The sequence below is a fragment of the Recurvomyces mirabilis genome (genome assembly GCF_035927965.1).
Source record: "Recurvomyces mirabilis strain CCFEE 5264 chromosome Unknown scaffold_7, whole genome shotgun sequence".
In the NCBI taxonomy this organism is placed as follows: domain Eukaryota; kingdom Fungi; phylum Ascomycota; class Dothideomycetes; order Mycosphaerellales; family Teratosphaeriaceae; genus Recurvomyces; species Recurvomyces mirabilis.
In genome coordinates this window covers 35,905-55,447 of record NW_027041941.1, presented here as the reverse complement: position 1 = coordinate 55,447, position 19,543 = coordinate 35,905, and the positions used below count along the sequence as shown (strand labels likewise).

Sequence of the window (19,543 nt, the reverse complement as noted above, 5' to 3'; positions counted from 1 at the left end):
ATGATGCGGTAGAATGGTTGGACCCGGACCAGATATTTGGGAGTGGGAAACACTGCATTTACTGATTTGGCGATGGCTTATACTCAACTATACATGCCCGACAGCAACGGCCAGTCAAATCAGCGTTTAAAGGCCAGAGTATTAACATTCAACGCCTCATCACCTCCCCATACCCACCCCAACCCCTCCCAAACACTCCCACCCCTTGAACGTGACACCCCTGTCCACCAACCCGGATAAGAACAACCCTAAACATTCTCGAAAAAGAACGTAGGCTGCCCGGGAACAGCATTCTCCGCCGTCTGCGGCAAATTCTCCCTCACCTCCCCCTCCTTCACCCCATTCCCCCCTCCCTCACCCAACCCTAATCCCAACCCCACAACCACCTTCCCCCTCTTCCCCCCCTCCTCCACAACCACGACCTCCACCCCGATACACTTCTGCACCATCTGCTTCAACCCCGCCACCATCTGCCCCAGCACCTCGACCTCATCAAACGCCATTTTCCGCTCAAACACCACCTCAGCCGGAACCCCACTTTCCAAACTCTTCTTAAGCGTCTGCACAAACGGCATAGCCCTCTTACTCTCCGCCTTCGGTATCGCTTTCGACACGCCCGCAACATCCAATTTCATGTCCTGGAAATTCTTCCGCACGACATCGATCACCCCGTCCTGCCACTCCGGATACCGTCGCGCGGCGAAAATCGACAACCGTTTCTCCTTCTTAGGATCATAACTCGTCGCCTTCCCCTTCGCCATCTTCTTCAACTGCGCGCCCTCCGCAGAAGTGATATTAGAGCTCGTAGTCCTCACATACTCCCTCGCTGCATCCAACTCCGGCTTCGTGGCCTCTACCTTGGGGAAACGGGCGTTTTGGACTGTATCCTTCTTCCCCAGCACCTCCACCCAGACATGTTCCGCCCAGTGCGGGGCCACGACCGTTACCATGAGGGCTTGCAACTCAATATACCTTTTCACGCAGGCGTGGTGCATCCCCACTCCCGCGGCTTTGGTCGCTTCACGGTAGAAGTCCCGGGCGGAAATGAAATCGTAAAGACCATATTTAATCGCACCCTTATAATTCGTCGCTTCATACTCCTCCCCCGCCACTTTCACCAACCCATTCAATTCATTCTCGAAGATTTCATCCCAGAACATCAACGCCCCCGTCCGTTGAATGGAATCCGGATTCTTGATCTTCTCCCCACCCTCTTTCACTTCCGCGTACGTCTCCCCCTTCTCTTCTCGCAACAAGCGCGCATCATGCACCATCCCCTCACACCACTGCCGCAGCTCAAACATACGCAAAATGTTCGCATTCGCGACCGTCTCCTCGAAATTCGCATCCTCGATCCCGTCCCCGGCGTCCGCCATGGCGATCCTCGTGGCGTCCGCGCCGAACTTGCTCGTTGCGTCGGCGAGGGTGAGGAAGTTACCCGTGGATTTCGACATCTTCTCCCCGTTCAGCATGAGATGGCCATTCACCCGGAAAGCCTTGGGCCAGAACTCGGGCTTGAATAGCGCGACGTGGATGTAGAGGCAGAACGTCAGATGGTTCTGGATCAGATCTTTGCCGCTTATTCGTACGTCGAGAGGGTACCAGTACTCGAACTCCCGCCTCATCTTCTCCAACGCCTCCTTCTTCCCCACCATCTTTTCTGGGAGGGAGTCGGTGCGGCAGAAAAGATAGTCCCAGATTTCATCCGTCATCTCCTCCGCTCCGATATTCGCACTCCCGCGCTCCTTGCCGAAAATGTCCTTGTGCAGCATATGCGCGAAAGTATAGTATGCCATATAAACCGTGGAATCACTCAGACTCTCGACGAGCTGACTCTGATCCCACGGCAACTTCGTCCCCAACCCATAACTCCTCGCGCAAGCCCACTGCGCCAACCAATCCAGCACCTGCACAAACGCATTCTTGACTTCGGTGGAGAAAGTGTTCAACCCCTCTCCCTTCTCGTTCTTGACATGCTCCAACACAGACGGCTGCCATTTCTGGTCGCCACTCCGCTCCGGCGTGCCATAGTTCATGAACCATTGGTCCAGATGGCCCGCCACACACTCATCCCCTGACCGGGAAATGACCAAGCCCTCAGGCTCAGCGTACGCGAACGCATCGCCGGCATCGATCAATTGTTGTCGCACCAGGGGTTTCGCTTCTTCGACCGACTTACCAGCGAAGTTTCCATAGATCATCTTCCCTTGGTAGAAACCCTCTTTGTACGCTAGATCCTTTGCTTCGGCGAGCTGTTTCGCGTCCTTCGGACTCATGATCTTCATCTTCTCCACGAGAAACTTCGCCGTCAGGTTGCCGTAGGACGGTGTCTCAATAATAGGGAGAATGTCCACGTCAGCCCATTCCTTCTTAATCTTGTAGTACTCCGCCTTCTTCACCAAATCCATCATCGTCGCGTAGTCGTCAGGCGAGTCAGATGGGACTGAAGTGACGACACCCGTACCCTTGGACGCCTTCACAGACTCCATCGGCAAAATCCTAATTCCATCCTTTTGCGCAGAAAGAGGAGCGTGGACGAGCGTGCCGATGACGTCTGAGCCCTGGAGTTCGGCGACTTTGGTCCATTGGCCCCATTTGAAGGGTTCGGGGAAGATGGATTGGTAGGCCATGTTTCGTGCTGCGCGTTCGGAAATGAAGTAGTATTCTTGGCCCTTCTTGACCTCGTAGATACCGTAGGTGATGTTGGGGCCGACGAAGCAGTGGGTTTGGCCGTACATTGTTTCCGGTCTCAGGGTGGCCGGGACGAAGTAGACGTTTGCCCCTTCCGGTACCTTGCCCTGGATCTTGCTCTTCGCCGCTTCAGGCCATTCTTTGACACGTAGCTTAAGAGCTGTATACTCCTGCACCCCCACCCCCTCTCCCGCACTCCGATCATGGTCCATACACGCCTGTCCATCCTTGGGTGAGTAGACGGTATACCTCTTGCCGAACTTGATCTTGCCCATCTCCTTTAGACGATTCATCTGCCACCGCACAAAAGCATCGTAGTATGGGTTCGCGTCTGTAGTAACAAAGCTCCTCCTCCAGTCCACACGGCAGCCGAGGTTCGTGAGGTCACGCTGGCAGAGCGGAGGGAAATGTTCGAGCCAGTGGGAGGGTTTGGCGAAAAGTTTAATCTCCTGGATGGGAATCCCAAGGGCGAGCATGATTTGAAACTGGTATTTCAATGCCACATTCGTCTTGGCAGCAGCTTTGCTCTTCTTCGTGGCGAACTTGGTGACATCTTCTCTCGTCGTCTCTTGCACAGGAGCAGGAACCGCGGGCTCACCGTTCGGTGCACCATTCTCCTTCCCCGCCTCCTCCTCCTGCACCTGAAAGACTTCACACCGCTCAAACTCGTCCCCAAACATCTCCATCTCCCTAGCCAACTTGTCCGCACACGCTTTGATCGGCATCCCCGTGCAATGATACCCCTGAGGATACAAGGCCCGCTTCCCTTGCATCCTGGCCCAACCCACACCAAACTCCAGCTTACTCGCCGTGAAGGAATGACCCGCATGAAGGGTCCCGTTCATATACGGATAAGCCATGGTAGCCATATACTTAGGATACTTGTCATGCATCTCCCGATTCCCTATCGAATGAAACGGGACATCCTCCAGCGTAGGAGCATTCTGCTGGAAGATCTTGCTGTCCGCCCACGCCTTTTGGTATTTCTTCTCCGAAGCTATGAGCGTGTCCCGTTTATCTGTATTCTCCAGCTTCATCGTGCCTTTCGGTTGGCTGGCGGGCTGGAGCGCCTGTTGTGTTGCTTGCACGGCTGCCATGGTCGCGTGGTGAGTAGTGAATTGTCGAAGGGAGCGAAGGCCGGCTGGCAGCCGTATATGGCGGAGAGGGTATGACAGCAGCGTGGTGAGTCACGGGGACTGCGTTGTAGGTGGTGGCTGGAATTTTGGCTGGAAGCTCGACTTTTGTTTGTCCCTTACGCAGGCATATGCATGAGCTTCGATGAGTCGACTAACCCCCGCACTCCGCAATATTGATTGGAATTGATGAAAATCAGCCATTTCCAATGAATTCGAGTGGACAAGCTCATCCATATGCCACTCCCACCTTCCACCATCACCCAACCCAAACACCACCAAACACCACCATGACAACCTTCCTCACCTCCCTCTTCCGCCGCACCACCCCCACAATCCCCCGTACCCTCCCCTTCACAGCCGAGACAAACCCCTACCGCGCCCAGCGCACCTGGCCCCCGGACTTCACCCACCTCTCCTCCAAACACCAATTCCGCCTCGAACGCCGCTATCGGCGTCGCACAAAACTAAAATGGGCACGACCCGGTTGGAAAAAGGGGGTTACGTTGGTGCAATGGGTGAGTATACTGTGGGTGGTGGGGTATGGGGTGCTTTATTTGGATTTCATTGATGGGGAGGATGGGAGGCCGAGACGTACGGTTATGGATGAGGTGAGGGGGTGGATGAGGCGGGAGATGGGATTTGGAGGCGGCAGCGGCGTGGGGAGGGGAGGAAAGAGGGAGGAGCGGGGAAACGCTGAGGCTGCGGTGACGCAGAAGGGGTGAGGGTGAAAAGGGTCCTTGATCGTGGGGGTGGAAAGTGCCAGCATGACATGTCTACCTTCATCAGTCACTGCCTGGTGTGACAAAGGCTGTCATCTGGTTGTGACGCTCTCATCATCGCTAGACTGGCCAGTCTTTTTCTTCCCTCCACTGGATTGCACGGCTCACTTGCGACCTGAGACTACTCAGATCGACCGATACAACCACAGGAGATGGCAAATCAACAACTCCTCTCATCAACCCTCTTCAAAGCAGCCACTGTCCACCCCGCTCAACAACAGATATCACGCGACGAATGTCGCCTCTCCAGCCGGCACGAGCCTCCCGAAGCCCAAACATGATGTCGAAACTTGCCTGTCTGCGCTTGATCAGCACCACTACACGCGAGGTGGGGCCCCTCTTCTAGCCCCCCACACGCGTAGATAGTCTACTCATCCTTCCTTGACCTCGTGGAACTACGATCCTGACAGAGGACCGTCTTCGCTGTAATCGGCCAAAATTGGTCAGGTTGCCGCGGCCCACGAGACGGGCGCAAGCGAATGTTGTCCGGCCGGCCTCATGGGACTGGGGTCAAGTTGAATGAGTGGAGGAGGTGGCTGGAGGGGGGTGGTTTGGTTGGTGGGAAACATTCGTGGACGTGCTACTTCTTGATGCTCGTCCTTCGGGTGAGAGCCAGGGATCAAGGGCAGGCAGAAGCCGGAAATGGAGCCCTGCTGTGCGAGAACCGTAGCCGGATCACAGTCGAGAATTGATTGGCTATAATGTTGAATCTTTGTCATCATTAAGCGACAACTGCAGCTGCGCCTGGAGCGAGACGTAGGCAAAGCATTTAACCATCATCTCCCCATTGGCCTGCTGCTTTTGGCTTGCCTTGTATGCCACGAGCGGACTCTTTTCCTGTCTTCAAACGCCCTCCCTTTCTCGGCTTACGTGAGTCAAGACTGCGGAGTACAAGGTCCAAAGATCTTGTTGGCGTGTGGAGGCCGCCTAGACGCACGCTTACAAGGCCTGCTCGTTCAGCGAAGATAAAGGGGATAGGTTAGGTCGGATTTTTCTCTCATGTATGAAGGCTGGATTCTCGATATCCGATGTCGATGATTTCCCATGCCTATGTAGTAGTTATCACTACATGTGGATTGTCTTTATAGCGTTTTCAGCTTGGTTGCAGGCCAAAGCTGGCGACATTCTGTAATCGTCCATCCTGTATGTAATGCCGGGCGGTGACTCTGGTCAGGATTCCGCTCTGGGCGTCTGATCTAGTATCCAGGCCCAAGCTACCTTGAAACCGCCCATACGATTGATACCACGGCTTACCCAGTGACATGAACGATGTATGGACGTCGAGTACTGCACGAGGATAGCAGGCACGCCAGTCTCGGCCCGTGCTGCGGTGACGTTTCCCATTGGCTGCTTTCTTCGTCTACATGCATGATGCTTTGACTGCCCACTCAACATTCTTACCACCTCTCACACCTGTGCTATATCGTCAACTTAGAAGATAGTACATCTTCCTTCAACGGCATCGATCTTGTCAAGAAACAATGGCGCCCGCCGCCACCTCGCCACCACAACGAAACCACAAAATCGCCATCGTGGGTTCCGGCTGCGCAGGTCTGGGCGCCGCATGGGCATTAAAGGACACGGACTATGAAGTCCATATCTTCGAGAAATCATCCCGTCTCGGTGGCCATACCAACACGCAAATATGGCGGTCTGGCGACCAAGAAGTCCCCGTCGATACAGGCTTCATCGTCATGAATACCGCCACCTACCCCAACTTCATCCGCTTTTTACAAAAAGTCGGCGTCGATCCCGTAGAGACTGAAATGACATTCGGCGTCTCACGAGACCGTGGGAAATTCGAGTGGAGTGGCGAGGCGCGGGGAATCTTTGCTCAAAGGCGGAATCTGTTCAGGTTGAGGTATTGGAGGATGATTTTCGATATTGTGCGATTTAATCAGTTCGCTTTGGATCTTATTGCTGATGAGGAGGAGGGTGGGCTGCGGAGGTTGGGCTCGCCAGTCAAGGGAAGGAGGCACGATGCTGAGATGACGATTGGGGCGTATTTGGAGAAGGAGGGTTATTCGCGGGCTTTTCGGGATGATTATTTGATTCCTATGACTGCTGCTGTTTGGAGTACTTCGCCTGATAAGGCTAGTTTGGAGTTTCCGGCTGCGACGTTGGTAAGGTTTATGTGGAATCATCATTTACTTACGACTATTGCCGAACGTCCGCCTTGGCTTACTATTCCTGGTGGATCGCAGAGATATATCGATGCAATCGTTAAGAGCTTTCCGGCTGGACGATTACATCTGCATACCTCATGCGAAGTGGCGAACGTACTCCGTCCTTGGAGCAAAGAGGACACCGACGTGACGGTATCTTGGCTCGACGCCACATCCGGCCGCATCGAGGGCGACGTCTTCTCCCACGTCATCCTAGCCTGCCACGGCGACCAAATCCTCCCGCTCCTCTCGCGACAGAGCCCGCAACCCAACGCAAGTCTCACTCATAAATCCAATACCACCACTACTGCCACTACCCCCGACCACACCCGCAGCAGCAACTTCATCAAGTCCTCCTCCGGCATCCAGTACATCAGCCAAGAAGAACTCGACGTCCTCTCCGCCTTCCAAACGAGCGAGAATACCGCCTACCTCCACTCAGACCTAACCTACATGCCAACCCGTCGCGCCTGCTGGACAGCCTGGAACTACCTCATCACTTCACCCCACCCGTCCCAACTCTCCTCCCCGGCGGGAGTGAGTCTAACCTACTCCATGAACATCCTCCAACACATCAGCGAGAAGACCTTCGGGCCGGTCCTGGTAACTATGAACCCTGAAAACACTCCGGACCCGGATAAAACGCAGGGGAAATTCGTGTATAGACATCCCCTCTACACGGTCGAGAGCGTGAAGGCGCAGAAACGTTTAGAGGGGATTCAGAATTCAAGGGGGGTGAGTTATTGCGGTGCCTGGACCAAGTATGGGTTTCATGAGGATGGGTTTAGTAGCGGGTTAAGGGTTGCGAGGGAGCATTTGGGTGCCGAGTTGCCGTTTAAGTTTGTCGATTCCACGTTTAGTCGGGGACATAAGCCGACGCTGGGGTGGAAGGATTATGTGTTGAGGGTTGGGTTGTTGGTTTTCATGGTGTGGATTCGGGTTTTGGAGGTTGTGGTTGGGTTGCCGGTGGTTAGGAGTTTGGTGGGGGTTGCGGAGGGGGTTGGGGAGGTGGTGTTGGATTTGGGTGAGTATGCTGGGTTGTTGACATGATGTGGGGAGGAGGGTAGAGGAGAGAGGCAGTAGAGTGATGATATAGATTAGATACCCTTTCGTGATTACATTGTAGCAATTTTCGTATGTTCAAGAAACACATAAGCAAGATCGATATGCTACTACTCAACCCGGACACAAGAGGCCGTCGTATGTGCAATGCTGCGCCATATGTTGCGCGACGTGCATCTTGACCATCCAAGATCATGAGCTCTGCCATCCTATCACGAACAGTACACACCAATCTCGTTTCTTCGTGTCATTACCTCCTTCCGCTCATCACCACAATCTCGCATAGCATACTTCAGCCAAGAGCTCAAAACTCCGTACCCTCCTTGAAGCTCTTGGCATAGCGCTCCATGCCAGCCAACAGGACACTAGCCTTACCACCCTGTGATCCCAACAGATCGGTGACCTCATTGAGCTTCTGCCGCAATATCTCAGTAAACTCAATACTGAGCGGCGTAAGCGGCTCTTCAGCCTCAATACTCTCACCACGTCGATGCTGAGGTGTCGTAATCGGACTCAGACTCAAGCGAGGGCAGCTTGAAGGGCTGCTGTTGTAGAGTTCTGGTACTGGTGGAGGAGGAGTGCCGAAGTCTTCAGTACTGAGGAGGAGAGCAGGGTCGATACCGGCTTCGCCCATGAGGTCGGGGTAATCACACGTCTCCTAGAAGTGTGAATTGCCGACGTCGATTGGCAGGTTGAAGTTGGTGGTGGCAGTGAAGTGGTCGGTAGAGGAGGACTCGATGGCTTGGAGGGAGCAGGTTTGTGGAATGAGGTTTGCAGCCTGCAGGGATGCGATGCTGGAGTGAGTGAGGTTGGTGAGTGCGGGAGCATACTGAGCGACTTCGATGGTGTCGGCGATGTCGAGAGAGGGCTGCTTGTGGAATGTGGTGAAGTCGTTGCCGCCCATTTGAGTGACCTTCAGGTGGTGAGTTTGGAGGTCGTTGTTGAAGGCTGCGTCTTCCATGCTGGGAAGAGCTAGTAGTGAGGTTGTGCTGAAGTCGGGCAGTGGCAGCCGGGAGGAACTCTTGTGAGCCTCGGCGATCCTCTTGCTATTGTCGCGACGAGCGCTGCGAGGTGGTGCCCTCTTCTTCTGGATCGAGGGACGAGCGAGACCGTCTTCCTTACGAGTCCTGTAAAGTTATTAGCGTCCGGTTCGCTTCTGTCGTGGATGTGTGGTGAAGACTTACCAGCCCTTGCTCAGGACAACATCGGAATAATCGCCGTGCAGGATATGCACCTTCTCGACGTGGCGGCGCAAGAACCAGCCGAACTTCCAGCGGTGCTGAGCATCCGCACCCATGCAGTACTGGCAGAAGATCTCGCAGCGCTCGATGGTGAGAGGACCGCTGGCGGGCCACTGCGGGTGGTTGTGACCAGGCTGCTCGCAAGGCATCTTGATGTGGTAGTGATGGAGTGTTGAAGATGTGTGGTATTTGTGCTTGTGATGTGGATGTGCGTGGGTGTGGAAGCAAACTGCTCGAGCCGGTCGTGCAGAAGTCGGCGAATGATTAGTGCGTTGAAGTAGGTAAAGATCGTGTGAGCGAATATTGGATTAGTGGCGTCCAGCGCTTGTGAAGGTAGTGGTTGTGAGTATGCGATGTGAATGATGGAATGGATGTAATCTGAGGAAGAAGAGGATGCGTTTGGAGAAGGGGGAAAACTACTTATTTCGTTGTGGGCGCTATTGTCGATTGATAACAATAGGAAGATCATTGTGGGCTTGGCGCGGATATTGAGGTTGTGGTGGCTGTGTAGAGGAGGAGATATCAAGATACTGCACCTTGGCCTCGACGTCACTGGATTGACGAAGCTGAGTAGTGAGACGTAGCAAACTGGTTGGAGTTATCGCGCGAGAGTCCAGCAGCAATGCAACGCAGCTGTTGACAGATTGATATTACTGACGGTCTCGTGCTCAATCGCAGCATGAGCGACGTGCTGGTATACCTCATGGGCGAGTTGTAGCGAGAGACCAGATTGCTGGCAGAATCGCACGAGGAAGCTGCTCCGAGTCCACTTTGGCAATGTCTTGCACGCGACTTCGACCATGCTGGCTTCTGGCCTGCACTCATCTTGCCTCTATAAAACTATGTCTTTTCATCTCTTGCCCTCTACTGCTGCATTCATGATCGTCTTCGTCGGGAGAAGCTGAGCGTTATTACGGCATGTAGAAGACTGTTCACTGTTCACAGGGATTTCGTCGAAGGGAGTGAAGCGAGGACGAGGAGTAAGGTCGGTGTTCACTGTTGATGCTCGCACGTGACTGTGTCTACCACGGCGCTTTCCGGGTCCGACATGTTCAATCTCAAGCTCGGAAGAGCGAAAGCCAGCTCCAAAGGCACATCTCGTCTCCCACCACGCAACCTCCATCAACATGCTCGCCAGTCGTCTCGCAGCTCGGTCTGCCCGCGTGGCAGCTCCGCGCATGTCCATCGCCGCCACGAGAGGATACGCCGAGCCCGCGAAAGCCTCCGCAAACACCAAACCTCCTGTCGCAGTCTTCGGCCTTGATGGCACCTATGCCAACGCTCTGGTACGATAGAAGAGCCAATGGCATACGTATCGCTTTCACCTACTAACGCTACGCCCAGTACACCGCCGCCGCCAAGCAGGGAGCTCTAGACAATGTCTCCAAAGCCCTCGACAACATGGCCAACACCTTCAAGCGCGACACCCGCCTCCAATCCATCCTCTCCGCCCCCACCCTCTCCGCCGCCGACAAGAAATCCATCATCGGCGAACTGCAAAAGAGCACGAATGTGCAGGACAAGACACAGACACTGCAGCACTTCCTTGAGACCCTCGCCGAGAACAACCGCTTGGGATTGCTGGACGGCGTGTGTGAGAAGTTCGGCACGCTGATGAGTGCATCGAGGGGTGAAGTCGAGATGACCATCACCAGTGCGGCGCCATTGGATCAGAGGGTCGTGAAGCAATTGGAGACTGCGGTTAGTAAGAGCCAGTACGTTGGTTCGGGCAAGAAGTTGAGGGTGGTGCCTAAGGTGAGATCTACTATACAACATCTACGTGACTGAAAGTGTGCTAATATGAATTTTGACAGGTCAACCCAGATATCCGTGGCGGCCTCGTGGTCGAGATCGGCGACCGTACTATCGACTTGAGCGTTTCGGCCAAGATGGCGCGCATGAACAAGCTCCTTTCGGATACTCTGTAAATATTGTAGCAATAGTCTGGGAAGAGTGAGAGTGAGATTCAATTACAGTTGTTTACATCAGCCTTTCCCAAGCACTTCTGCAGCGCTGACGGAACCGATAACAACATGTTCATGCTAACCTTAATTTGACTGACGCTTTTCAAGTCTTCTTACAGCTTTTTACTCTACCATGAAGGGACGTGGATCCAGCTTGGCCGCAGCCGCGACGTGTCTCCAAACGCAGCCAAGCAGAGAGCCACGAATTACTCCAGAAGACAACTCAAGGGACCAAACAGATTCAAAGTATCATACACATTTTCGACCCATCTATCCTATAACACTTCCCCAATCTGCTCCACCGGCCGCTCACCAGAGCACTGCATGCAGTCCTCAAAAGGTTCACCATTCCGACCAAACCCCATCAACCCGCCCCGGCCAACGCAGCAAACGCTCCAACCCGCCTTCGTCTCTTATGTCGGCGATCCGCTTCCACCACTCCGTACCGATAGATATCCTTCTCGTATTGCCGTTGACCGAGCGGGGACTTCCATTTGTTGGCTTCGGTGGAGTGTAGGTAGTACTGTTGGCCGGCTTGTTGTTGGGGACGGTTGAGTTTGGAGTTTGAGGAGCCCATGGGTTTTGACGGTACGCTGGAGTTTTCCTTGTTACCTTTTTCCAGGTGGGGGAATGAGGATGCTGGTTTTCGGCGTTTTCGCTGCTGTAGATGGTTTCTTTATGAATCGTTTCGGTTGGATGATATGTTCGATCTTGTTCTAAATGCTCCAGTTGTTGCTCGGCTCGATGCTGATGTTGCTGGAGACTGCTGGAGGCGCGAGATAATCCACTTCTTCTTCTGTTGCTTAAATCTGTCTACAGTCTCTCCTTCCTCTTTATATAATGTGTTCTTGCAATACTCCCAGGCAGCCCCATTATTGCGATCGTTGCTATCACGGCATCGTACGCAGGGAATATTGCGCTGTGATTGGCTTGCGCGTAAAAACAATCCTACCTACGGACGATCTCGAGAGGCTCGGTTGCTTGCTGACTGCGCGAACACGCACGCGTGGGCTGTGCTACATAAAGTGAAGAATTTCTCTACATTAGTGTTCACAGGGCTCGTAAAATGCATCGTTACGAGTACTGGGTGGTGAGGCACGAGGATACGAGTAGTTTTTTGACTTTGGATGCCTGGGATTGGTACTGGCGCTATAGGGACAGACAGCAAGGTAGGCGTATTGTTATACTGATTCGCGAGCGTGGCTGTCGAGGGGGATTGTGGGTTCAGCTATAAGGATTGGTAGGATCGCCGGGGAGGGCGAGAGTCAGGAAGGCAGGGGGTCTCAAGAAGCTCGCTTCTGGCGTTATGATATTGTTTTAAATGTTTGCTCGTTGGATGGAATGGTGAGGACTCCTCCTTAGTCTCGGTGCGGAGGGAGAATGTGTGGTGTGGCGTGCAAACTTCTTGTCGTGAGCACGACTGTCCTTGTGATCGGGCTGGGGAAGGGAGGGAAGTAGAGAACCATGTGAGCATGGGAGGTATCATTGCATTACATGCCATCGCAAGTCTTGCTTCATGTCGATCAGTGCTAGGTCTTGTGCCTGCGCCCTCGCCTTGCTTTACGCAATGGTGGCCATCAGACGTGGATGCGTGGTTCGTAGGGAGTGAGAACGTGGTGCGCATACTCCTACAGCTGCAAAAAAAATACTATCCCATATCATGCACAACCATCGCTTCAACGCCTGACACAAAACACCATCCCTCAAAAGGCCACTTCTAGCTTATCTGAACTTGCTCACAACAACCGCCACAATCAACACCACGAGCACAGTGATAATCGCAATCGTCACAATCTTATTCGTAGCCATCCTGTCAAAAGAGAAGATGTTAGCACATCACAAACCCGTACACATCCTCACCAAAGATTAGGCACCCACCTCCTCGCCATCCCCCTCAAAGTCTTATTACTCCGATCCGTATACCCCTCACTCTCCAAGAGCGTACCCCGGGTATGCTCAATCGTCTCCCGCTGCCTCGACAAATCGGCAAGGGTATTCCGGCCTACATCCTCCGTCTCCAGCGCGATCCTCTGGCTCTCTCGCAGTCGTCCGGAACTCCTGTCTAGTCTGTCTGTGCCCGACAATAATTGCTGCCGCTGCTCTACCTGCTCGTCCCCTCCGCCTGCTCCACCACTGCCCGGCTCATCTCGATACCGTTTCCCGAATAGTGCGCTCCTGTCATCCCTCATTCCCGCTAATTTCCGCTTCGCAGCATCAACATCTGTTTCATAGTTCCGAAACCGCTGGTTCACTTTCACCTTTTGCGCTTGGGGAATGTTTTGTTTCTCTAGACGCATGGAATCTAGCAATTCTTTGGCTTCTTCTAGTGCGCGCTCGGCTTGGGAGATGGCGGCTTTGCGTGGCTCGCCGGTGAGGGCCGAGATGGAGTCGAGTCTTTGGGTCAGGTCGGCTTGCACCAGGTTTAGTTCGGCTTCGTAGTTGGAGAAGAGTTCGCTGCCAGCGTCGGTGTCGAGGGGGTTGGCCATGATTGGTGCTACTTCTTGGTGGTGTTGTGGTGGGAGGATGTGGTGGGTGGTTGTGGTCGTCTATCGAGCCCTCGCAGATGCAGCTATGTGTTTACCTGGTCTGAGATGTGTTGATGTACTGTATGCTTGTGTGTCGCAGCTGCCTTGCCCTTGTTGTTGATGACGAAGTGCCCAGTCCTCGGCCAAACATTAATCCGAGCCTCTATATATCCATATGTTATTAGGCGCAACATCATATCGACATGTACTATTTCATCCATGGGGCCAGGATGGGACGCGGTAAGAGTCGTAGTATCTGCTGAAGTCCTCAGTGTCCAAGGTAAGAATTGCCCCATTTCCTTCTTGTCACATCTATCTTCTTCTAACGACAAGATATGCCCGGCCCCCACAGGCGTTCCGTTGCCTGCCCTCCCAGAAGGCCGCCGTACTCCAGCACCACGACCGCCAAGACGTCCTGGCGGCCGACCAGTACAGGCTCCCCATTTGGATCATAGTCAGCCACCGCATTCAACTCATATCGAGCCACTGCACCCGGATCATGTCCAGCCACTTCACATTGAGGATGACCACGCCAATTCTACACCTGGTCGCCCTGCAAAGCTAGCTCCACATCTCGAGCCGGAGTACATTCATGAATACCATCCGGACCACTCCTATGGCAAATCAACACGTCCTTAACAGCCCGTTGAAGACCACAACCAGGTCGGCCCCGCAACTGCAGCGCTCGGACGGCCGACTCGACCCAACCAACATGGTGAGGTAAGCCATCTAGAAGACCACCATAGAAGCTCTACACTCAAGCCCCCAGCGAAGTTCGGGCAAGCGCCCGCACGGCTCACGAATGCAGGACTCGTCAAGCTCGCCATCGAAAAGCTCCAAGAATTCCACGACCGCCCTGCCAACAAAGCGCGAGAGGAGCTCGATGAACAAGACAAGCAAGCTGAGGTCTGACTTGCCACTGACCCCATGGATCGACCTAGACTGGTTGAACGAGAAAAGCGGACAAAGCTGCTCGACTTCGACGACTGGAAAGCAATCTGGGACGGTTTTAAAGCGGGTCGGCAAGGGATGCGGGAATATGATCGGGTGAAGCGAATGGTGGATGATGAGAAGGAGCGGCAGCTTGAGACGTACCCTGGGAAATGGCCGAATCTTGTTGAATGCCGCAAAGCTGAAGCGCACCCTGTGAAGACTCGTAAGCCAAGACCACCGGGACCTGGATTTGAGATCTCACAGGAGAGTGATCGTGGACTGGATGCTGCGTTGATAGGTGGCGCTGCTAGTGCGTATCTGGGAGGGCAGGCTTCCAAAGGAAAGGGTCTATGGGGTGTCATTGGAGGGGCGCTGATAGGAGTCCTGGGTGGCGGGGTGTTGGAGAAGCAGACTGGGCGGACGAATGCGACGAGGGTTGCTAATTAAATCAATGACTCGACATGCGACGGGGTGCGTAGGACCGTCTCCATTTGGGTTCGTTCTTGGCTGTGGAGCCCCAGCGCCAGCCCTCCAGGTACTCTGGAACGACGCTGAATTACACGACCCTCACGCTGGAACGAGCTAGTAGCCTGCCCGTCGTGGTTTAACATCTCCACTCATTCGAGGCACTAGCTATCTCTACGCTCATCTCTACCACCTCCCACGAACCTCACCACACCGCTCCGAGATCGACGAATCTGCCGTGAAGGCACTTGGTCCAATCAAATAGCGGAGCTCACGACGCTCCCTGCTATCATACCCATGCAACACCCAACTTTCCGCCACAGTATGCGCACCCAGTCTCTCCGCAGCGGGATTTCGAGAACGCGATCGCCAGCCCCTCTCTTCGTTCGAAACTTTTGCAATACCGTTAACTCGTTCCCTCCGTCTCTGCGCCTCGATCTCGTACCTTGTAGCGACTCGGAAGACTTCGCGCACTGCCAGTGTATACGTACCTGCAGTACCGTGACGTCGTGAGATGCCTCGGAGAATCTCTTTGCGCTCTGCAGCTGTTGGTCCGGCTCCACGTTTGCCATGGTGGGTTGACACACGGATGTCTACGTTGGTTCACACGGGCTGGCCGCGTTTCTGGCTATGGTCCGTAGGCTGACATTGCGGCGTTTTGGGGAGACTGTTATGAGTGGTGATGCGTGGCTGGCTTGGTGGATGCGATGTGTACCCCTACTGGGGCCGTTCGGCGTTGCTCAGGTCGAAGAGGGCATTCTGCTGTTGGCAAGCGTGGATTACCAGAGTCCGGACCAAAGCCTGGATGTGGGTGCGGGTGGTTCGGAGGAAAGATCCTGAACGCTGTGATCACCTTGACGGGGGCTTGGTGATGTGTCTGAGCCTAGCGTGGTATCCTCTCACTACATGCTCCGATTTTTATGGTTCGTGCAGTGGACTTTGCCACGTGCTGGATGACTAGCTCTAGCGAAAAGAGGATCCCACAGATCTTTATTCCTTCCTGCCTCCTACCAGTAGCTGAGAGCAGATGAAGAGTTTCTTTTGCCTCCTTCACCTCTAGCTGCGTGCGGGTGGAGTATCATATGTGCAGCCGGTCTACGAGCATTCGAGCAGTCATTATCGCCGTGGCGTGTGGAGAGATGGTATGCGGCGATCACTCGTATAAGCACTAGGAAACATCGTAGATCTGTCTTCGGCGCCATGAAACTACTTGTTACCGTTCTACGGATTGCGAAAAGTTGTCATGGAAAGTTATCATGTCGAAGCTGTGATCTCTATGTCTCATGCACGTATGCAAGACCGCTATCTACACCTAGGTAATACCTCATAACCTCAAAAGCCAATCGGTCGCCCACTTGGTATCAAGCGTATATCTAGACGCCAGCCCAGATGCGATCATAATCCTGTCGTACAATGCCTGCCAGCCATCCCATATATCCAGCCCATTTATCCAGTCATACTACCCTATAACCGGCGCCTGTAAGAAAGACTAAGCATACCGCACATTACTATTCCCCCTAGGCGCATAAGCCGGTGCCGGCGGCGGCGGTCCCCATCCTCCTCCTCCTCCACCACCTCCTCGCCCACCACCCCGATCAAACCACCCTTGACTCGGCGCCCCAGCACCAGGACCATAACGCTGCTGCTGCTGCATCTGAGGCCCACCCCGACTCTGCCACCCTTGCCACCCACCCGGCGGCGGCATGGGCGGCGCAGAAGAAGACATTTTCTTATTCCGGCGATTGCGGCGACAGGCGCTGATGCAGCAGCCGAAGAGGGCGAAGAGGAGGAGTGCGCCGAGGGAGACGGCGAGGCCGATGACTAAGGGTTTGTGGTCGTCGATCCAGGATTTCACTTGGCCGCCTACTGTGCTGCCTTTGCATTGGCCCTGTTATCGAAGGATGGTCAGTCATGTGTTTTGTAGGAAGGGTTAGGGTGAGGAAGGGGTGGGTAAGACTTACGTTCAAACAATGTCCGCCTCCGCCACAGACCGTGCCGTCCAGGAAATTCTGTTGCAATCCATAGCAAACACCCGTACCGAACTCGGGACTAGCACAACTGATCGCACACCCGGAGGAATCACAAGCATAAGTATCGTTGCCCTGAGTGTAAGAACCCATCACCGTCTTGCACTGCTGATCCCGACTCGTGCATTGGCCGGACGCACATTGCATGTTCGCGCCATTCCCACAACTCGACCCATCCGGCGCATTAACATCCGAAGGACACGTCGGACTCGTCCCCGAGCACGTCTCTTGCGGATCGCAGGAGCCGGTGCTGGAGCGGCAGACGGTACCGTTTGTGGCGAATTGGCAACTCCTGCAGCAGTCTTCGTTTGAATCATCGCAAACGGCGGTGGATTTGAATTTGCAGGTCGTGGGCTCGCAGCAGCTGTTGTCGCCGCAGCCTTCGGTGCCGCCGCAGTCGCAGTCTTCGCCTGTCTCGACTATCCCATTCCCGCATTGTTGGCCGCTAATGGTGCTGACTTGTTTGTTGTCGGAGAAGCAACTCGTCTTGACTGATTGCCTGCCCATGGCACTGCAGATGTTGCCGATGGAGCACATGCTGAATTTATTTATTCCCTGGCTGGTTGAGGGGTTCATTATATACTGCTGTCCGGCATCGCAGACGCTGCTACTTAGAGGACAGCACTGCTGAGAGTTGACGATATTCGACTGTGCGCAGGTTTGTGATGTACAGTCGTGCACGGCACCGAAAGTGTGACCCGTCTCATGGGATATGATCTGCCATTCGTTGGCTCCTTGGGTACGGATCACTACATTGGCGCCGGCCACAGTTTCGGAGCCAGTACTGCCGGATGACTGGCCGTTGCCTGTGGTGCTCGTGTTGGCCGTCATTGCGCTCTGGACACATGCCTGACCTAGCCAGGCGAGGCCGACGGCGGACCCAGTGTTGCAGGTGCTGAGCAGAGTCCAGTGGCTGTTGCTGTCCTGCTGCTGACCACGCCAGGCGGAGAAATAGTTCAGACGGGCTTGGATGTCTACACTGTCGCTGCAGGCTTGATTCCATTGTGTTGCTTGGGCTGGTGTACCTGGGCAGCTCGCGTCTGATACTGTTAGGTTCTGCAAGCCGAGGGAGATGTTGAACGTTTGCTCGTAGAGTTGCGAGGCGGTGTTCATTTGGTTGATGACGTTCGACCTCACTGTCTCGGTGGAGTTGAAGGAGTTTGTATAAGTGCAGTCTGTTGCCACACCCACGAGAGCGACTTTACGCGTCGTGGGACATCCTTGAGTGTTGCCTATCGTGCTCACAAGGTTGACACCACCACTATTACCGCCTGTCGTGCTGTCAATCTGTCGCTTGCCGAAGAGGTGGCTAAAGTCCATGGCACCCAACGAGTTGGCATCACGCTTAGCCATGCCCAGGTAGACTGGATGGTCTGGCTGGAGGTTAAAACTCAAGCCATCTGCTTGGCACTGCGGCACATCTTCGTCCAGCTTACTCCTTCGCAGGTCCTGGTGCTTCAGCTGGGCGGCTGAGGAGAGTATGTCCGAGTCTCGCCACACCACCATGTACTCTGCGCCATCCTTCAACTCCTCAACTTCCGGGTCCAGAGTATGTCGTGTTCGTGCATAGTTGATCGAGCTCTGGATATGGTGGCTGTCGTGGTGGACGGAGAATGCTCCTTCAAATTCCGGTGTCTTGCCGTCCTTGTTAATCGTGACTCTCGCCCAGCCTACATTCTGCCACTGATGTTGCCCTATACTCGGTCTCTGTATCCATGCCGTACCCCTGAACACCTTGTGCGCCGACCTATCCACACTTTCCGTATGCCTGACGGTGCCATCTGCGCCCAAGTAAGTTATCGTCGCATCCTCCGCTATTATGTCATGGTTCGGTTCCAGCCGTAATCTCACATGTAGATCGTTCTGGATGTTGAAGGTGAGATCGAAGTCTGATAGAGCAGTCACGCGGTGGTTGTTTGTGAGAATCGTGGCATTCTGTACTGTCGAGAAAGTTGCGATCGGGTTGCGTATGGTCGAGCTCGCCCAGGCTTGCGTTACCAGTATTGATGCCGCAAGCGAGAGTAGTTGGAAGGGGAGCCGCGTCATTCTCCCTTCTCAAGATAGTTTTGTTGCAATAGTCTGTATTTCCATGCAATAGACCAAGCTGGTGATGGTATGGTGGGTATGGTGGATCGATATGTGAGTCCAGGATCGTGTATTCCCTGGTGACCGGGAAGGAGTGTGTACAGCGATCGATAACAATAATAATAAGAGATGATATATGCAAAGTGTATATTACGAAAGACAGTGCTGCGCCTCCCACGCTGAGGTTGTCAATGTCTTGGAGCGCCCAGTATGTTAGCGCCTTAGCCTATTTTCAGCCGGCTGGGGATAGATACTCTTATCAACACGAGCAAGGCACTCTTCCATAAGAACCATCAATCGGATAACTAACAAGAAGTCCATCGACTTGGCTCTACTTCACCTCCAAGCAGTTGAGCAATAATACGCATTATCCACAACGACCTGCAGTCACCGCTGACCTCGTCGCCAAGCTCAAGGCGGAAAGGCCGGATAGTGGTGCATTGCGCAACACCTTCCTTGGTATTAATTCT

General features: G+C 54.1%; 8 protein-coding genes across 8 annotated transcripts; 3 read left to right on the top strand and 5 right to left on the bottom strand.

The window, feature by feature from the left end:
* Window positions 1-248: 248 nt before the first annotated feature.
* CDC60 (cytosolic leucyl tRNA synthetase) lies at window positions 249-3,788 on the bottom strand (the record flags this gene model as incomplete). Its single annotated transcript, XM_064835921.1, has 1 exon — window positions 249-3,788. The coding sequence occupies one exon, from the start codon at window positions 3,786-3,788 to the stop codon at window positions 249-251; it is 3,540 nt and encodes a 1,179-aa protein (XP_064696130.1).
* Window positions 3,789-6,087: 2,299 nt separating this feature from the next.
* On the top strand, window positions 6,088-7,821 carry LTS14_003215 (uncharacterized protein; the record flags this gene model as incomplete). The annotated part of the gene is made up of 2 exons (XM_064835920.1): window positions 6,088-6,729; window positions 6,811-7,821. 2 exons carry the CDS (start codon window positions 6,088-6,090, stop codon window positions 7,819-7,821), a joined length of 1,653 nt encoding a protein of 550 aa, XP_064696129.1.
* A 316-nt stretch (window positions 7,822-8,137) lies between these two features.
* LTS14_003214 (uncharacterized protein) lies at window positions 8,138-8,467 on the bottom strand (the record flags this gene model as incomplete). The annotated part of the gene is made up of 1 exon (XM_064835919.1): window positions 8,138-8,467. The coding sequence occupies one exon, from the start codon at window positions 8,465-8,467 to the stop codon at window positions 8,138-8,140; it is 330 nt and encodes a 109-aa protein (XP_064696128.1).
* Window positions 8,468-8,491: 24 nt separating this feature from the next.
* Window positions 8,492-9,223, bottom strand: LTS14_003213 (uncharacterized protein; the record flags this gene model as incomplete). The annotated part of the gene is made up of 2 exons (XM_064835918.1): window positions 8,492-8,960; window positions 9,018-9,223. The coding sequence occupies 2 exons, from the start codon at window positions 9,221-9,223 to the stop codon at window positions 8,492-8,494; spliced, it is 675 nt and encodes a 224-aa protein (XP_064696127.1).
* A 978-nt stretch (window positions 9,224-10,201) lies between these two features.
* Window positions 10,202-11,002, top strand: ATP5 (ATP synthase F0 subcomplex subunit OSCP atp5; the record flags this gene model as incomplete). The annotated part of the gene is made up of 3 exons (XM_064835917.1): window positions 10,202-10,360; window positions 10,419-10,829; window positions 10,889-11,002. The coding sequence occupies 3 exons, from the start codon at window positions 10,202-10,204 to the stop codon at window positions 11,000-11,002; spliced, it is 684 nt and encodes a 227-aa protein (XP_064696126.1).
* A 1,758-nt stretch (window positions 11,003-12,760) lies between these two features.
* Window positions 12,761-13,524, bottom strand: vti1 (t-SNARE VTI1; the record flags this gene model as incomplete). Its single annotated transcript, XM_064835916.1, has 2 exons — window positions 12,761-12,848; window positions 12,917-13,524. The coding sequence occupies 2 exons, from the start codon at window positions 13,522-13,524 to the stop codon at window positions 12,761-12,763; spliced, it is 696 nt and encodes a 231-aa protein (XP_064696125.1).
* A 751-nt stretch (window positions 13,525-14,275) lies between these two features.
* Window positions 14,276-14,943, top strand: LTS14_003210 (uncharacterized protein; the record flags this gene model as incomplete). Its single annotated transcript, XM_064835915.1, has 3 exons — window positions 14,276-14,283; window positions 14,310-14,469; window positions 14,524-14,943. The coding sequence occupies 3 exons, from the start codon at window positions 14,276-14,278 to the stop codon at window positions 14,941-14,943; spliced, it is 588 nt and encodes a 195-aa protein (XP_064696124.1).
* Window positions 14,944-16,450: 1,507 nt separating this feature from the next.
* On the bottom strand, window positions 16,451-19,034 carry LTS14_003209 (uncharacterized protein; the record flags this gene model as incomplete). The annotated part of the gene is made up of 2 exons (XM_064835914.1): window positions 16,451-16,849; window positions 16,923-19,034. The coding sequence occupies 2 exons, from the start codon at window positions 19,032-19,034 to the stop codon at window positions 16,451-16,453; spliced, it is 2,511 nt and encodes an 836-aa protein (XP_064696123.1).
* Between the last annotated feature and the right edge of the window lie 509 nt (window positions 19,035-19,543).